The sequence below is a fragment of the Cucumis sativus genome, chromosome 1 (assembly GCF_000004075.3).
Source record: "Cucumis sativus cultivar 9930 chromosome 1, Cucumber_9930_V3, whole genome shotgun sequence".
NCBI classification, from domain to species: domain Eukaryota; kingdom Viridiplantae; phylum Streptophyta; class Magnoliopsida; order Cucurbitales; family Cucurbitaceae; genus Cucumis; species Cucumis sativus.
The window spans coordinates 1,742,001-1,759,381 of NC_026655.2; the positions used below are offsets into that span (position 1 = coordinate 1,742,001).

At 31.9% G+C, this 17,381-nt stretch overlaps 3 protein-coding genes across 12 annotated transcripts; 2 read left to right on the forward strand and 1 right to left on the reverse strand.

Annotated features, from left to right (window-relative positions):
- The first annotated feature begins 2,411 nt into the window (after positions 1 to 2,411).
- LOC101206028 (plant intracellular Ras-group-related LRR protein 7) lies at positions 2,412 to 7,707 on the forward strand. The gene is made up of 11 exons (XM_004138139.3): positions 2,412 to 2,723; positions 3,105 to 3,283; positions 4,027 to 4,096; positions 4,282 to 4,328; positions 4,610 to 4,718; positions 4,869 to 4,954; positions 5,834 to 5,924; positions 6,264 to 6,349; positions 6,713 to 6,799; positions 6,896 to 7,040; positions 7,411 to 7,707. The coding sequence occupies exons 2-10, from the start codon at positions 3,185 to 3,187 to the stop codon at positions 7,004 to 7,006; spliced, it is 786 nt and encodes a 261-aa protein (XP_004138187.1). The 5' UTR covers positions 2,412 to 2,723; positions 3,105 to 3,184; the 3' UTR covers positions 7,007 to 7,040; positions 7,411 to 7,707.
- A 1,740-nt stretch (positions 7,708 to 9,447) lies between these two features.
- On the forward strand, positions 9,448 to 12,803 carry LOC101206505 (UDP-glucose 6-dehydrogenase 1). 9 transcript variants are annotated; one of them, XM_031888122.1, is made up of 4 exons: positions 9,448 to 9,550; positions 10,436 to 10,521; positions 10,605 to 10,665; positions 11,145 to 12,803. In XM_031888122.1, the coding sequence occupies exon 4, from the start codon at positions 11,161 to 11,163 to the stop codon at positions 12,601 to 12,603; it is 1,443 nt and encodes a 480-aa protein (XP_031743982.1). In that variant the 5' UTR covers positions 9,448 to 9,550; positions 10,436 to 10,521; positions 10,605 to 10,665; positions 11,145 to 11,160; the 3' UTR covers positions 12,604 to 12,803. The 9 variants fall into 9 exon arrangements, with proteins under 9 accessions (XP_031743982.1, XP_031743989.1, XP_031743977.1 ...); XM_031888117.1 differs by lacking the exon at positions 9,448 to 9,550 and adding an exon at positions 9,562 to 9,850; XM_031888120.1 differs by lacking the exon at positions 9,448 to 9,550 and adding an exon at positions 9,562 to 9,781.
- Positions 12,804 to 12,955: 152 nt separating this feature from the next.
- LOC101217265 (N-acetylglucosaminyl-phosphatidylinositol de-N-acetylase) lies at positions 12,956 to 17,126 on the reverse strand. 2 transcript variants are annotated; one of them, XM_011662020.2, is made up of 11 exons: positions 16,911 to 17,126; positions 16,622 to 16,730; positions 16,483 to 16,543; positions 15,833 to 15,903; positions 15,340 to 15,428; positions 15,028 to 15,072; positions 14,853 to 14,933; positions 14,675 to 14,742; positions 14,177 to 14,225; positions 13,462 to 13,622; positions 12,956 to 13,272 (listed from the first exon to the last, which is right to left on the reverse strand). In XM_011662020.2, the coding sequence occupies exons 1-11, from the start codon at positions 16,989 to 16,991 to the stop codon at positions 13,206 to 13,208; spliced, it is 882 nt and encodes a 293-aa protein (XP_011660322.1). In that variant the 5' UTR covers positions 16,992 to 17,126; the 3' UTR covers positions 12,956 to 13,205. The 2 variants fall into 2 exon arrangements, with proteins under 2 accessions (XP_011660322.1, XP_004138315.1); XM_004138267.3 differs by having other exon boundaries at positions 15,364 to 15,428; positions 16,911 to 17,123.
- Positions 17,127 to 17,381: the final 255 nt, after the last annotated feature.

Genomic DNA, 17,381 nt, shown 5'->3' on the forward strand with positions numbered 1-17,381 from the left:
TCTTAATGTTCGGGACTAAATTGTTGCATGCTAAAGTTCGTAAACTAAATAAATAAATAAAAAAGTTAAAAGTATAGTGACTAAATTGTTGCTTTTGCGAAAGCTTGGAGACCATTCTTAATTTTTCAATCTAAAAAACAACCAAAATATAATTGTCTACACAATATCATATAGATTACTATTTGTTCGTGTCCTTGTGATGTTTTGCTATATTCAAATATATTTCTAGTTATTTGTCATTTAAAAAATTATCCAAACTAAAAAAGTAATAAACTGAGAATAAAACACCTAATAACAGATTAAGTAAAATGATATGATTTTTGATATGATATACCGATACAAAAACATAATAGCAAATTAGTATGCAACACGATGAACAACAAATATCTATCAATGATAGTTTCATTAGTTAGATTGCACTCATAGACAAGTTTATTGATGACATAACGCGGTTTAAGATAGGTATTGATAAAAGGTAAGGTTATGTAGTATATAAAATATTTTTAAACCGTGTTACATTTTTTGAGTTGAATTGATGTATATGCAATTGAATATTTGTTAATGCATGATCTTTTAAAATTTTAGGTTAAACTCGATGTGTTTTCCGAGTTTTTCTTAAATTTTAGTTTTTGTGCTTTGGAAATTTTAAAATTAGTGTTGTACGTTCATTTCCAACTACTTAAAATAATTTTTTACTCTTTTTTTATTTTATAAAAGTTGTTAGACAAAAAAAAAACATATAGTAATAGAATTGAAAAACAATTACGATGATTACTATTTTACTAACTACGGTATATTAATTTTACTTCAAACTAGCAACTTTAACTATCTTTTGTCGAGGATAACTTATTCAAATTAAAACTGAGAAAATAAAATAACCTATGGTAATCGTTTTGTTTTTTTTATTTTTTGTTATTGAAATGAGTAATTGTTAGATCTAACTTTGACTACATTCATCTCCATAGTGCAACTTTGTTTATTACACGATAAGTAGATAAACAGTTTTTAATTACGTCATTGATGGGCTATGCAAAAATAAATGTCGGTCACGTCCAAGTATTTTTCTTTGAAACTATGCCTACAAATATATCTATCCCACCTTTAAATCTTTTATATTTATATATGTATTTTTTTCACCCGTAATTAACAATAATAATAATAAAAAAAAACAATTCAAATTTTGAAATTAAGAGAAGGATATCTTAAGAATTATTTTTGTTATTGGAAATTAACAAATAATGCAAACTCTTATGCTAAAGACGAACCATAACAAGAGAGCGAAAGAAAAACTTAATTTGTAAGAAAAGAAACTCAACTTAAATTTAGATCTATTTTTTCTAAAAGTAAAATATTTGATTCTCAAATTTTTGTCGTTGTTATATTAAAAAGTAAGGTAATTAAACTATACACTTACACAAATTCTACCTTTATTTTTCACTGATCGGTAAAGAACTGTTTAGCATTACTATGTCAGATACATTCATATATACGTGTGTATATATACATTCATAATTTTAAGGGGTGTATTTTCAATATAAATAAAAAAAGTTGAACTTTAATCCCAATAAATCAGTAAATGTCAATTATCATTGAACAATAATAACTTTGACAACAACTAATTGAGAGAGATCTGTATTCTTCGTTTTAGTACAAATAAAATATATATAGTATGTAAAAACTAAGTTAAAATGTCATTACATCCTATATATTCAAAAGTTTGTTTAATTTTAGTTCATGTTATTTCAAACATTTCATAAATCGAATAAAATTAGGATATTTATCAATTAGACATCTATCAAGATTCGATACTATAAACAATGACACTTCAATACTTTATTATATTTATAGATATTTTTTAAAACCGTTGCAATGATTAACTAACTATCTTAAGTACATATTTAATATTTTCTACTCGTAAGCTTTAAATTTTGCATTTAATTGCTCATAACCATTTTAATATTAAAATGTATATATAAATGCAATATTTATATCATCAAAGTTGGCTTTGAAGAATTAAAAACATGTGATTTTGAAAATGACTGAAACGATCTTAACTATTTTAGAATCACATCCAAAATGTAATATAAGTTGTCAGAATGTACAAAAATAGATTAACAAATAAATAAAAATGAAAAACTAAACCAAAATATATTATTTTAACCAAAATTAAATCTATTTTTAAAGAAATTTATAAATATAGTAAAAAATTTAAACTATTTTTTTTTTTTTTGTTGAAGAAGGTAAGTTATCAAATTTATTTATGATTTAAGAAAAGAAAAAAGTCATAAAAAATAGTTATGTTTTAAAGAGAAATCCAAAAGGCTTTTACGCACTCAGTTTCGTTCTCCACTATCGTTTCCATCGGATTTCATTTCAACGTATTTGATTCAAAGATCGATTTTCTTATATATAATATATATATATATATATATATATTAAGCATTTCTTTTAATATCCATCTCGGTTTTCTTCTCAAAACATTCTCCTGGTCAAGGTTTTCAATGATCCGTTTCTGTTGATCAATCAATCTCTAGTTTTTGTGAACTTTTGTTCCTTCTGGGTCTGTTCAATTCACGATTTCTGGTGTCACACTGTCTTCTCCGATGCTGGGGACACCATTTTCTTTCAGACCCAGTTTGGATTTGGCGAAACTTCTTTTGTTCATCGATGATCAAAGCTGTGTCGTTTGATTGTTCAATTTCTCTGTAGAAAGGAGTACACAGGTACAAAGTTTGAGCAGTTGTATGTTTCTTTTCACCTTTTTGCATTCAATTTATCACTTGATTAACAATATATAAGCAAGGGTCGCATTATTTTATTGTATGCCTAGCATTTGGTAGGGACAATGTTTCGATGAAATATGAATCTTAGTAACATCCGGTCGATTGATTTGTGCCACTTTTTAACAATTAGAGTAAGACACTATTTGTATCAGTGACGTATGGGCTGCATTATTTGTATTTAATAAGCAGCAAAGTCCGTCGAGAAGGTATAATTAACCAAAATCTTAGGCCCTAATGTAGCTATTAAGTGGTTGAACTGTTCTCAGTTCTGTGAAAGTAGTATAATTCATCTTTCTTACACTTCGATTATTTATGTATCAGAGACGGATTCAAAAAGCTTGTTATCACTACCATCCTTGTTCCTTTCTTGGAAGGCTGAGTTTTTCTCTGCTGCTGGCAACATGGGGTGCTATGCTAGCAAGAATGCAGATTCAAAGGCCAGCAGAGTGGCTCGATGGCGAGCTACTGGTATCGTGGCTTTGCGAGATTCAAAGTTGAAGGTTATCTTCATTATTATCTTTCTATATGAATTGTATATTACCCTTTTATTGGGATTCGACTTTCTTTCTTGTTCATATTCTGTTTGAATGAGAGTCATCTTTCAAATGGAAACACGGCTTTCTTTGTAGGAAGCCGTGGGTTGCTATTGCTTGCTTTTAAGATTTTTTTTGCTCTTTTGTGAGTATGTGCTTATTTCATATTTGATAAGTTAGCTTATTTTTTAGCTATATTTTTATATTCTTGCATTGTTTATGTATGTAACTGAATGTGGTGGAGCTGGTGAATTAGGAATTAGCTATGGAATCTATCGAACTTGTAAATTAGATTTTGTTACTAGGAAGAAATCAGAGAAAAATGTATCTTACAAAATAAAATGACTTCGGGATTCCAAATAGTTCTTCCAGTTGGGTCAAATAAAAGAAAGATTACAGGTACAGGTCCTGTATATGCATGCTCTATTTGTACTCTTCAGATAAGAACCTCTAAATTGGGTCACCTGGAAAATTTACCCATATATGGACCCTTGCTCTTCAATACATTTGACTGTGTCGATGTCGATGTTGATGGTACTTTGAGTGTTTGAATTGGGCTTTCATTGCATAGCATAATTATAATCATTCTGAAAAGTAATATACGAGTTCATGAGTTCCAACAAGAATAAATCATGCTGTTCTTTGGAAATGCTTGAACAGTGATTGGTTTCTTTGGCCATATGCTTACACATCTACTATTGTTGGAACAGACTTTTCCTGACGAAGTTCTTGACATGGAAAGATCTGTTCGCACCCTTGATTTAACAAACAATAAAATAGGTGGGTGTCTTGCACTCTCCTTTCTTGCGGTGGTCGTGGCCGTAAATATTCTTGAAACTATTTTTTGGCATTAATCATCCTTGCATCTATCATCTTACTTAAACTGGCAATAATGAAACTCCTAATCTACCAACTATAACAATTTCAATACTTTTATTAACTTGCCTCTTTTAATTATTTTGCAGTTGATATTCCCATGGAAGTCTGCAAATTAATAAACATGCAGCGTCTGGTATGGATTGTATTTCATTTTTACTTGTTTGATGCAGTATTTTTTTTTCAATTTTTTTCTATAAAAGTTTATCAAATCTTTGTAGGGCTCGGTACTTCTGTTCTCATTAGTTGTACTTGGCATATATAATAGTTGCAATTCTCTCTCTCTCTCTCTCTCTCTTTTCTAAATCTTTTAGATTTACAATCTTTACTACAAGTAGAGACAACAGTTCAATTACTTTACCTCACATTTCTCTTTCAGGAAAAAATCTAAATTAAACTTTTCCATTTTTTTGTCAGGTATTGGCAGATAACCTTATTGAGCGTCTACCAATGAATTTAGGGAAGCTACAATCTCTAAAAGTTATGATACTTGATGGAAATCACATTACAACATTACCTGATGAATGTAATTTTCTTATCTAATTTAACCAGAGATTAAAAATGAATGTGAGAAGTGATAAACTTTTTTGCCTTGTGCCATACTTTTGTAACTTCTGTTGGTTTAGTTACAAATTATTGTAAGACATTCTAAATAGATATCAGTTCTTGCGTGTAGTGGGTCAGCTAGTACGACTTGAACGTTTATCTGTCTCCCGAAATCTGCTTTCGTCCTTACCTGAAACCATTGGAAGCTTGCGGAATGTAAGTGATTTTTTTTTCACATCATTTTAACAATTACCTCCTCTGTAATTTTTTAGTTGGTTGGAATTGCAGATCACTTCAAGTTATGTTGTTTCTAACATTGAATCGAAGTATTGGATCATGTTCTTATTCCATAAGATCCACTACAATGTCTGCATATCCATATTTTAAGTTGAATAGAAAAAAAAACGGGTGTCTTAGTAACTAGTTATGGATAAAGGGAATTAAATATGTTGGAGTTTTAGACTAATGGTCAAAGAGGGTTATCTGCCATTGCTAGGATAAATGGCCTTGGTACAATATTTCTGTAAAAAAGTTGTTTTTCTGTACATATTTTTGGAACATCTTAGAGCTTAAGACCAACAGACCATGGAAAACAATAGAATCATTGATGAGTGATTCATTTAAGATGGATTATTCAAGAGTACAAGTAAAGAGAATAGATCAGATTCCAAAAGTTTCTCTTTAGTTCTAGCTACAGGTTCTCCTCACGGTTAATGTTTTATTTTTTTGGGGGGGAATAGTGCATCCATATTCCATAACCATGGGAGGGACGGGTCAGAGTTCATTTATCAATCCCGGAGGTAGCACTTATATTGCAGCCTAATACCCGAAGACCTTGAGAGTGCTAGAAATTTTATCAATCATAAGATTTTGAAAGCTTCAACATCATAACACTAGTATCTATAGTGACGTTAACGGTAAACTTCATTGCACGTGGACTAATATTGATACTAATGTCTTGTCAAATTCAATTAGCGAGAGAGTGCTGAACTTTTTTTTTTTAAAGATGTAATTCCACATTTAACCTTTTATTTTGATGTGGTAAAGCTTGCGTATTATCCACTTTGAGGACTAACACTGAGTTTAATGATGCAGTTATTGCTTATCAATGTGTCAAATAACAAGTTAAAATCTCTCCCAGAATCAATAGGAAGTTGCTTCTCCCTCGAAGAATTGCAAGCAAATGGTACATGAAATTACTGCCAGTCTTTTTGCAGGCAATTTGATGCCTATAAACTACTTCAACCATTGTTATTTGGCACCATGAATAAAGACATCGAACTTTCAACAATTGCTCCTTTTTTGACATGGATAACCTTAATTGGACAAATTATTTTTAACTGGCCTCCTGCCACACTTTAGAAAATTATTGCAAGAAACTAGTGTATGATTAGCCATGATTCTGCGTAGTTTCTTTTCTATGATTGCATGTTTGGAGACATATAACGTTTTCCCTTACTTGGGGTTTTGTAGCAAGGATTAGGATTGTATTTTATCAGTTGCTTACATTCGAACAACTTTTCAGATAATCTTATGGAAGACCTTCCCTCGTCTTTGTGCAATCTGATTCACCTGAAGTCGTTGCGTTTAGATAATAACAATATTGGTCAGGTAGACTTTTTAAATATTTTTACATGATTTAACCTCCTGAATTTTACAGTTCTGACTATAGTAATGAGTATGTTACTATTTAACATAAAATGAATATCTTTTGCCGTTTGTCGTTGAGTTCATGAGATATATCTGGAGGATTTCCACTCCTTTACTAATCATCTAAGATCTCCTTGCGCAACAAAATGTTATATTGTCTATTACTACAAACAGCATGGTGCATGCACAAAACGCTCTTTCTCTACATTATACTTATAAAATTCTCTCCATTGTAGGCTTAGTTAGTAGTAACCTTAAAAATTAGTCTTTGCCCTAGCATTCTCATACTTATAATTGAATTGTGTTGTTGCATTTCTATCTCAGTTACCATCAAATCTGTTGAAAGATTGCAAAGCATTGCAAAATGTATCTTTGCATGGTAATCCAATTTTAATGGATCAATTTCAGCAGGTGCGGTTTACTTCTTAATTGCACTTAATTAATATTACATATAAAATAAGTGGAATATGCCTAATAATATTGCTCGTTTCTTCCATGGACTACCAGATGGAAGGATTTGAGGATTTTGAAGCTAGGAGAAAAAAGAAATTTGACAAACAAATTGATTCCAATGTCATGATTAGCTCTAAGGGCCTTGATGAAGGCGTCGATCTGTAAAAAAACCATTGCCCTGGCTTTATAGAAAAAAAATGTAAGTTAGAATCCTATATCTATATATATTTGTGCCTGCTTGATTTATTTTTCAACGTTCTTCTACAAACTTATATTTCAATGATTGACTCAAGTAATTGAAGCATTTCTTTTTTAGTTTTGGACACTTATCATCTTCATCCACTTGTCCATAGTTTATGCATGTGCCATCTTTTTTCGACAAAACTTTTACATGAACATTACAACATAAGGTCACATTCTTACATTTTACTTATCGTATAATATATATTGAGCATGTTGGTCTCTTCTAACATGAAGTCTAGCAATATTTTGGCTGCTCCCTACCTACTCTTTGGTTAATATCTAATCCTCTGAACTTAGATCATTCCAATTTCGGTGCTTCTGTGCAGATTTATGAGGGAGATGATTTGCTTACTCTGGTTGGTTGGTGTTGTAAATTGAAAGGGGTGAGAATTTTGATATTGTAAGAAACTGGGGACTATTGAGCTACGTTTTGCTAAATAAAAATGTACACAGGAGGACTCCCAATAACAGTACAGTTGTGTGTATAAAATCATAAACCTTATTTTCTTTTTCTTTGTTCATTCGGCGGGAATTGTATTATTCTGTAAATTGAAGTTCAAATCTCAATAGTAATGTGGGCCGAGGCCTAATATCACGTGATATAGAAACTATTGCTTATGATTGATTGGTTTTTGATTTTTTGGTCTATGAAAAAGAACATTATAAACAGGAAGGAAAAACATTTTGTTGTCATTGACGTGATCTTTTAAAAACTAGTTTCTGAAGATTTTAGATTATTTTTTGTTCTTTGCACTAAATGAAGAGAAACGTAGTTCTTTTTAATGAATTATTGACAAATTTTATTTGCTTTGCCTTCTATGTCAATGACATTGCAACAAACTCTGACTTGGTGTCCATTAGAAAGGAAGACGATCATTTACGAAACAAACAATATACTAAATAATTTTTGTATAACAATTAGACAGATTGTTTTAATGAATTCTATTGTTGTGTGTTGCAATTTAATTCACTGCTCAATTCTTTGGACGTTACTTAAAAAATGATTCATTATTCAACGCTTCCATTTCTTGCGTAGTTCTTGCATGGCAAGTATGGCTAAGCAAACTCCGGCAGCCACTAGTGTGTCGATTGTGGCAAGTAGATCAAGTCGATTGTCAATCAACCGAATGGCTTGACTTAATTTCACCATTGAACTTAAAGGCAAAAGGCAAAAACGCTCTTATTATAATTCAAGTTACTGAGCAAATGTATCAATTCACCAAACAAATATGTAAAAATTACTTTTTTTTTTTAGTTTTCAAATTTCAATAAGATTTTGAAAACCTTAATAAAAAGTAGACATCAATTAGAGATAGAAAAGTTATAGATACAATTTTCAAAAACAAAAATTAATATGATTACCAAAGAGAACTCAAATTTTAGTTTATTTTCCTCCATCATGATCTACAAATTTTAGCCGTCTTCTAGCATTTTAGGCAAACAATATTTTTAACCTTATAAATATTTTCATGAACTTTTGTTGAATTAATTTTTCAATTGATCTATACTTGACTTTCACGTCAACACATAACTATCTAATAAATGTTCTCTTAACTTAACATTAAGTTAGGCAATGCACAAAAATTCATCTTGACCAATTTTTATATATTTTTAATTGATTTTCCAATTGATCTAATACCATCAAAATGTCATCATATATACTTAACTTTCACGTCAACACATAACTATCTAATAAATGTTCTCTTACTTAACTTAACGTTAAGTTAGGCAAATGCACAAAAATTCATCTTTCACCAAATTTTATATATTTTAAAACAAAAATGAGAATCCATAATATCAAAATTCCACAAAACTACTTGATTTATTTTAGGAACATTTCACCAAAATTATCAACTTATTTTTTTAGAATCAGTTACCTTAAAGGGAGAGAAACAAAAAGACTTTATAGAGATGACCTAAATTATAATATGTAGAATTCTCTTTTCAATTTTAAGTCACCATTTTCAAACCTTTGCTTATCATTAAAGACTCAAAATATATATATACAATTTCAAAATTGTCTTTAATTTAAAATTTCCATTTTCTAAATTTCATCACTGGCGAATGAAAAAGATCCATTCATCAGTTTTTTCTCTTTTATTTTCATTTCTCAATTTTTAGAAAACAATATTGTTTAATAGAACGATTCCGATGCCTTTGTTGGTAGAGGAGGACGTCTATTATTCATTCCTCTCGATTGAAATAGCAAAATGAACCAAAATATAACAAAATATCACTGTTTTGACTTCATACCTATTCTACAATGAATGGACTAAGATGAACATAAATGTGTTATTATGAAAGCATTAATTCAAAGTGATCAAATTGCTTCATCGGTTACTCATAACGTTCTAAAATGTAACGAGAAAACGCCTTCTCTTTTCTCTCTCTATTTTTCCATCGGTTGCGTCTCAAATGAATAACCCCTTCGTCTACAAAACTGCATTTTCATGGCCGATTTCTAAAGTAATCGTCTCATTAAATATTCAATTTCAACCTTAATAATTTACCAGAAACCCCATTTGTTTAATCTTTCTTTACTCTTCTTATTAAATTAAAGAAAAAAGATTAATTGAATCCGCCCATTGTTTTGAGCAACGTCCTGTATTTATGCCTCCATTTATGCTCTACACAAGAAACTCACAGCTTACTTACCACTGTTTGCTTGCTTTGCTTGCTTGCCTGCCTTCTTTCTTAGTAAAACCACTTTCTATTAAACAATACACAATTTGTTCTGATATTTTAAATTTACCCTAGTTTTTAGAGGTGGGATTTCTGTTTGGATGTTGATCAAATCTTTTCTTTGAATTTTAATCATTCTTGGAATGTTATTAAGACTTTCTTTCCATGTATGTGATCGGAATTTTTTTTCTTTCTTTGGTAAAACTTGTGTAATACTCCCAATGAAATAGAAGGAATGATTGCTTGATTCTTGGCTTAGTGTTTCCATTTCTAGCTTAGTAAAACTTATGGAAACTTTGTCTGTCATCATCTAGCAAATATAGATTTGGAAAATTCATACTTCTTTTTTCTCAATATTAGTTATTTTTTATGATTTCTTTTAAGAAAAAGAAAAGGGTTTGTCAGTTGTCACCCCTTTTCCACGTTTTGATGGGTAAACCTTAGAAAATATGGTTTTGATTGTTGGTAAATTTTCATCTCTCTTGTTTATTGTAAATCATGTTCTCACTATTTAAGAATGACATGATGTCTATATAACGTTAAAAGTATTGATTAATAAAACAAAATTTAGGGGTTCGTACCTTTGAGGTGTTTTTTTTTTTTTTTTTTTTTCCAATATAAAATTACAAATCATTAATCAAGGCCCCTTGTTTGTAACTTGCTCTGCAGAACTGCTTTCTCAAAACGTGTTGAAGAACCTTTTCCAGCTTTCGAAATCTGACTTTGCTTTGCTTTGCTTGGAGAAAGTTGCAGAGGTATGGTAGCTATTACTTCATGGAGCCATTTTTTTTTTCATTGGACTATTTAAGGAGGTTCTAGCCACCTTGTTTTCTTGTAGAAAATTACTCTTTTATTTTAAAGGATTCACTCGAGAGAACCACCTTCAAGTTTATAGAGAGGTAATTTAGTCTAATTGCATCCATCATTTTTACGTTTTAAGAATAAGAATTAAGCATTTGGACATTTTTCTTCATAATGTCTATACTGTTCTGTATATTGTTTTCTGCTTGCTATTTGTCTAGAAAAATAGATGAGGATAAAATGTCATATTTGTAGATAAATCTCTTATTACATGCAATATGCATAAAATATCTTGAACATATAGAGGATTTCTGGGTGTAACTAAGCTTGTACTTTCTCCTATAGAATGATTCTTAGGCCTTCAACTAAAGTGATAAGGAATCAAGGATTTTGTCTCTTTCACCACAGTACTTTCTTTATGCATAGGAAAGATCAATCTGATTGACATGGATTCTCTTTCCCTTCTTTCAATCGTTTCTGAAAAGGAAATTGTAATGTGGAACATAAAGATATACCCGACCTAGAAAAAGAAAGGCTCGTACTTTGTTATAAATCTTTTGGTTATTTGTTCATTCAGGATCTAACTGAGGAAAATGGTGAAGATCTGCTGCATTGGAGCTGGGTATGTTGGTGGGCCTACTATGGCAGTGATAGCATTAAAATGTCCCACAATTGAAGTAGCAGTTGTTGATATCTCTGTCGCGAAGATCTTAGCCTGGAATAGTGATCAACTCCCCATATATGAGCCTGGTCTTGATGAAGTAGTGAAGCAGTGCAGAGGAAAGAATCTATTTTTCAGTACAGATGTTGAAAGGCACGTCTCAGAGGCAGATATAATCTTTGTTTCAGTTAACACTCCAACAAAAACTCGAGGCCTTGGAGCTGGAAAAGCTGCAGATCTCACCTATTGGGAGAGTGCGGCCAGGATGATTGCCGATGTATCGAAAACAGACAAGATTGTTGTTGAAAAATCAACTGTTCCAGTTAAAACAGCTGAGGCAATAGAAAAGATCCTTACTCACAACAGCAAAGGAATCAAATATCAGATTCTATCAAATCCAGAGTTCCTTGCTGAGGGTACTGCTATTAAAGATTTATTTAATCCCGACAGGGTTCTCATAGGAGGAAGAGAAACTCCGGATGGTCTCAAGGCAATTCAGGCTTTGAAGAGTGTATATGCCCAGTGGGTGCCTGATGAAAGAATTCTCACCACGAATCTGTGGTCAGCAGAGCTCTCAAAGTTAGCTGCTAATGCATTTTTGGCTCAAAGGATCTCTTCTATCAATGCCATGTCAGCACTCTGTGAGGCTACTGGTGCAGATGTGTCACAGGTATCCCACGCTGTTGGGAAAGATACCAGAATTGGACCCAAGTTCCTAAATGCTAGTGTCGGTTTTGGTGGATCGTGTTTTCAGAAGGACATTCTCAATTTGATTTATATTTGTGAATGCAATGGCTTGAATGAAGTTGCAGGGTACTGGAAACAAGTGATAAAGGTCAACGACTACCAAAAGAATCGATTTGTGAACCGGGTTGTCTCTTCAATGTTCAATACAGTTTCAGGAAAAAAGATAGCGATCCTTGGATTTGCTTTCAAGAAAGATACAGGTGACACAAGGGAAACTCCAGCAATTGATGTCTGTAAGGGACTTTTAGGGGACAAGGCAAAACTGAGTGTATATGATCCACAAGTAACTGCGGATCAGATTCAAAGGGACTTGTCTATGAACAAGTTTGATTGGGACCATCCAATCCACTTGCAGCCAGTGAGCCCAACTGCAGCAAAGGAAGTCAGTTTTGCTTGGGACCCATATGAGGCGACTAAAGATGCTCATGGAGTCTGCATTCTAACTGAATGGGATGAATTCAAGACTCTTGATTTTCAAAGGATTTTTAAACAAATGCAGAAACCTGCATTTGTCTTTGACGGCAGAAATGTTGTTGATGTTCAAAAGCTGAGGGAGATTGGATTCATAGTGTATTCCATTGGAAAACCACTGGATCCATGGCTCAAGGATATGCCTGTTATGGCATAGAAGTCCAAAGGATATAAATGATGGATTCTGCCTTCAAGAGATAAAAGATTTATGACCAATCCTTCTTCTGATATTCATTGTCTTTTTTCTTTTACTTGCAACTCGATTCACATTTTTATAATTGTTTTCAGAGTTAACCATGACGTTTATATAAAAGTTACTTCGTTTTTTAAGGTAATCTTATATAATAGTTGATTTAAGTTTTGTGTTGTTTTCAGTACAAAGCTTGACGTTCTTTAATTTTTATTAAATGTATGAGACCTTACCAGTCAAAATTTCTCTTTATTTCCCACAGGTTTGCTTAAGATCAGTTTAGAATCACTACCTAATACTTTCTCCAATTTGGTCTTAGTTAGGCTCAAGCTCTGTTAATGCAATTGTCAATGGATTTCTAACATGTGCTGATGAACTCCATGTTAAGTTACAGTAAAATCAACATGTGAATGCTTAATACTGTATAAAGCACAATCATTAGAATGCACCAGAAATAGGGAGAGACTTCAATCTAAACCTCACATGAAATGAAGAAATCCCAGTGCACAGTTCCCACGTAGTAGATATAGGTGGATACTGTAACATCATATGGTGTGATAACAGCATGGCTAGTTGATTTTTTTGAGTGTGTTGACAAAGGTATAACTGGAAAATGTAACAAAAAGTTTCCGAAACCTGACAAATCCAAGAGTAGAGCAATTAAAGCAACATGTAGAGGTACTCTCCAGCCGACCAAATCCAAATTGCTTTACGAATGGAAAGGGAATGGAAGAATGAAATAAGCGTAACAGGGGAAGCTCTCAAATAACGGTCAACAAAGAGTTTATGTTATAATCTCAAATAAAATTCACAAAACAAACATACCAAACCCATTGGCTTGCATGCTGAGCCATTGCAAAGAAGCTTTGTCGTGGACATTCATTTACCAAGCAATGTGTTATTCCCCTTGTGTGCGCTTCAGAAAACAAAATAGATAACCAGATATCAATTGGTCCACTATACTTCCGCAGTATATTGGTACTGACCTGAAAATAACCATGGAAAATTGAACATAAACTCCTGGAAAGGGAACTCAGAAGTTGATTATGCAAACGTGCTTGGCTACAGTTGACCTGAAAAGGCTTAGGTTTACTTTTGTGTGAGATGTCAAAGGAAAATAGAGAGGCATTCTTCTTATTCTAGTAGAAAAATAACTGGACACAGAAAGGTTGAACCCTGGAACAAATCTTACAGGAGGGTAACTTGGAAGTTCACATTCACTTTGACTTAACATGGCAGATCAACAAGCCTAAATTCATTGATGAATTTAATCAATTCTAATAATTTATTGAGCCATAACTTGGCTCCATCTCATTCGGTAGTCTCAACACAGATAAGGAAAGAATTCCTCAAATGTCTTTGAAAGATATTTTTTCTAATATTAATTAAGAATTGCGGAACCCTGAAGTTCAAAGCATTCAAATGGAAACTCAATTTAGAAAGAAAAGGAATTCTGTGAGCGAGGGATCGTAAATCATGAGTTAACCATAATAGAAATGCGATTAAATGAGAATCAAATATATCGAAAAGGAGAACTTACTAGTTCCCATGCCTCGAAACTTTGTGGAGCCTTATTGTGTAAGAAATCTCTGTTTACATCATTGGATAAAAGGTAAAAGAGTTTTTCTATAAGAATGGACAATGGAGGAGCAATGCATCATTGATTATACTACATTTAGAGCTGATAGTGAGAATTTTCTTTTAATTAATAATAAATACATAGATATACAATTACAAATAGAAAGGAAGAAACAGTGTAGACGTATACAACTCACTCAATTTTTAAATATGTCATTACTCGTGATGCATTATTTTCCTTATTTACTCAAACAGGAGCCACACGACATTAATTTTTGTTTACACATGGGTAAAGATAAATTATTTGCCCAACATAAACATTTCAATTCCAAGATTTCAGCAATAAATGTTGCTTCCTTGAAAACCATAGCTACAATGGAGACAAATTTTGAGAAAACAAGAAATGCTGAAGGAAGCAGTAAGAAGAATAAAAGCAGCATTAGTTTAGAAGTCAGCTTACCGCACCCCATTGTGCACATCACGATGATTACAGTGACCAGAAACTCCATAGCTATCAAAAGTAATAATCTGTTAAAAGTCATAAACAGTGAAAGAATGGAATGTAAAGCATGTTAGATAGAAACTGAAAACGTTATAGATCACAAAAAGCGCATGTGGATATGATTTCAACGTTGTACCAAGTCAATCGCATGGCTTGATATTTCCTGTTCAATAATCTCGGCCAGCAATTTATGATCCCACACTTTGCCAAAACCATCCTGACGGCATTATTACATTGGATTACAGTCTTCATATGATATGTCGAATAGGGACAGTATAATCAAACTCAGCCAGACACTATTGAAGTCACACCTGCAAACCTGGATGGTCCAGGATCTTCAGTTGATTGGGGGGAACCTAGATTTCATAACCATAAAAACAGATTTCAATAAATGAAAAAAAAAAAAGAGTAAACTAAATATATCGAATGAAAAATCCATGCGTACAAAGAGGATTGAGAATTTACGACAGGAAACTTTTAATCTCATAGGTACAATATCTAGACCAAACATGACATCAGAGAAAATAATTTTATTGTTATTTTTTTATCTCCTTTTGTAAAAAATATCATCTTTCATTGATAAGAAATAAAATGTTCGAGATACCAGAAATTTATGTAAATACTTCGTCTATTTTAGGCTCAAACACCTTAAGAACGGTGGAAGCTTTGTATAACTCTTCTCTTCGCATGGTTCCCATGCCATCTGCATTACCTATATGATAAATGAATGGCATAAAAATAGAATATAAGTGGCTGTTTGGAAGCTATTTCAAAAATATGTTTGAATAATTGATTTTCAAAATTTGTTCTCCCTGGTTTCTGAAGTTTATTCTTATGGTTATGAATGCCTTGTTTTTCTAAAGCAACCAGAGTTGTTCCTTCTACAAAAAAAATCATGTGTTTATGGATAGTAATTTTAAACATACAAATAATTTTATCATTTACAAGTCACCCTCTCAAAACTTTTGAAAACAATTCTGTTAACAAAAAATGTAAAAAAGGTTTTGAAAGCAATCCCTAAGGTATGAAGTTGTGGGTTTCAAATGATTCAAGTCAATATTTTGCTACATTAGTAAATAAAGAAAGACCAACTTGTGAATTGTTGAAGTGCATTACCAATTGACATGCATAAAATATGAAGTTTATGTCCCCTTGATGTAAGGAAGTTTATCGTTGGAGAAAAAAACCTGCAGGTGTGTAGAAAGCACAACAGCATCAGGAGCCATATATAAAAAAAAAAGGAACAAAATTGCATACACATTGAACTATAATGAAGGAATATAAACAAAATTGCACATTATACTACAACTTGATGAGGCATGTTCAGAAAAAGAAGCCAATTCCAATGATATAATACATTATAACAAATATTAATAATTTCTAAAATTTTCTGCTTGTAAATGGTGTTTTGTTGTTAAAAAAATTCACACATTAAATTTTGAAGTCCTAGTTAAATAAATGGTCTATTAGAATCAGAAATCATGTTCTAATCTGAACAAGTACAAATGGAAGTAGTAACATTAACATTATCAGTTCAATTTTCAGGGAAGATATCTGAAGGAACTTCTCTTTTCTATAGGTAAGAAAGATATATTCTTTCTTTTTTAATATTCGTGAGTGTTCGGCAGTAAATTAATTTCTAGGTAGGTGGGTAAGAACGAGTTCTTTCATTACTCAAAAAAAAAAAAAAAAACAATAACATATTTTGGAGCAAGATATAAACCCAGCAAAAGAAAATGAAGAATGAAGACATCTAAAATGCTTACATAGACTCATCATCTGGATGGGCAATGACCAGCAAGATATTTCTCTTTTGAGGAGTGACATCTAAATGTCAAAGCCAAAGGATCGTATTTTAGTGCAAAAGAAGAGAGAAAATTTAACAGAACAGTTCGTGATTATTACCATTTAAGAAACCACCACTGCTATAAGATGAAAAGATTTTGCATAATGAAGCAATCCAAATTACAACCAAGGCAGAAATAACCAAGAACCAACCCATCAAATGACTCCCCTGAAAATATTAACAGAGAAATATAATCAAACTCTAAACATGAAAAAGCCGCACATGGCTAAGTACCAGCAAATTCCATTTCCTGATTCTAATAACTTATTTTTACACCCAATTTACGGAAACTTGGCTCAGAAAAACCTGATTCCAGAAAATTCACGCAAATTAGAAAAATATACTCACTATTTCGACTTCAGAAATCCAATTTCTCGAGCTAGAAGTAAATGGAATCGTGAAGGGGATACAGTGGAAGCAATTTTGCATCCAAAATCTTCAATCTCATGGCTTAGCATTCATTTATAGAGCGAGATCGAGAGAGAGGGCATCCTAAAATTTGGATTCCATCCGTTATTTTATAATTTATGAGTACGCAAATAACTTTCTATATCTTTCATTCCAAATTATCTAAAAGGAACGGTGAGTTAACATTTGATTTTTCCCTTTTGGGCTTTTAATAGATTAATAGATTGTTGATTTATGAAATCTATTTTTTTTTCCAGTTTTTCAATGATTTTGTCTTTTTTTTTTTTGGTGAATGTGGCTTAGTGTGACTAGTTATTTGATAAAACCGAACCAAAGCTAAGCCGAATATTTGAGAAGGCAAATATTTAAAGCCAACGTTGAACCGATATTAGAGATTCGATATTAAAATTT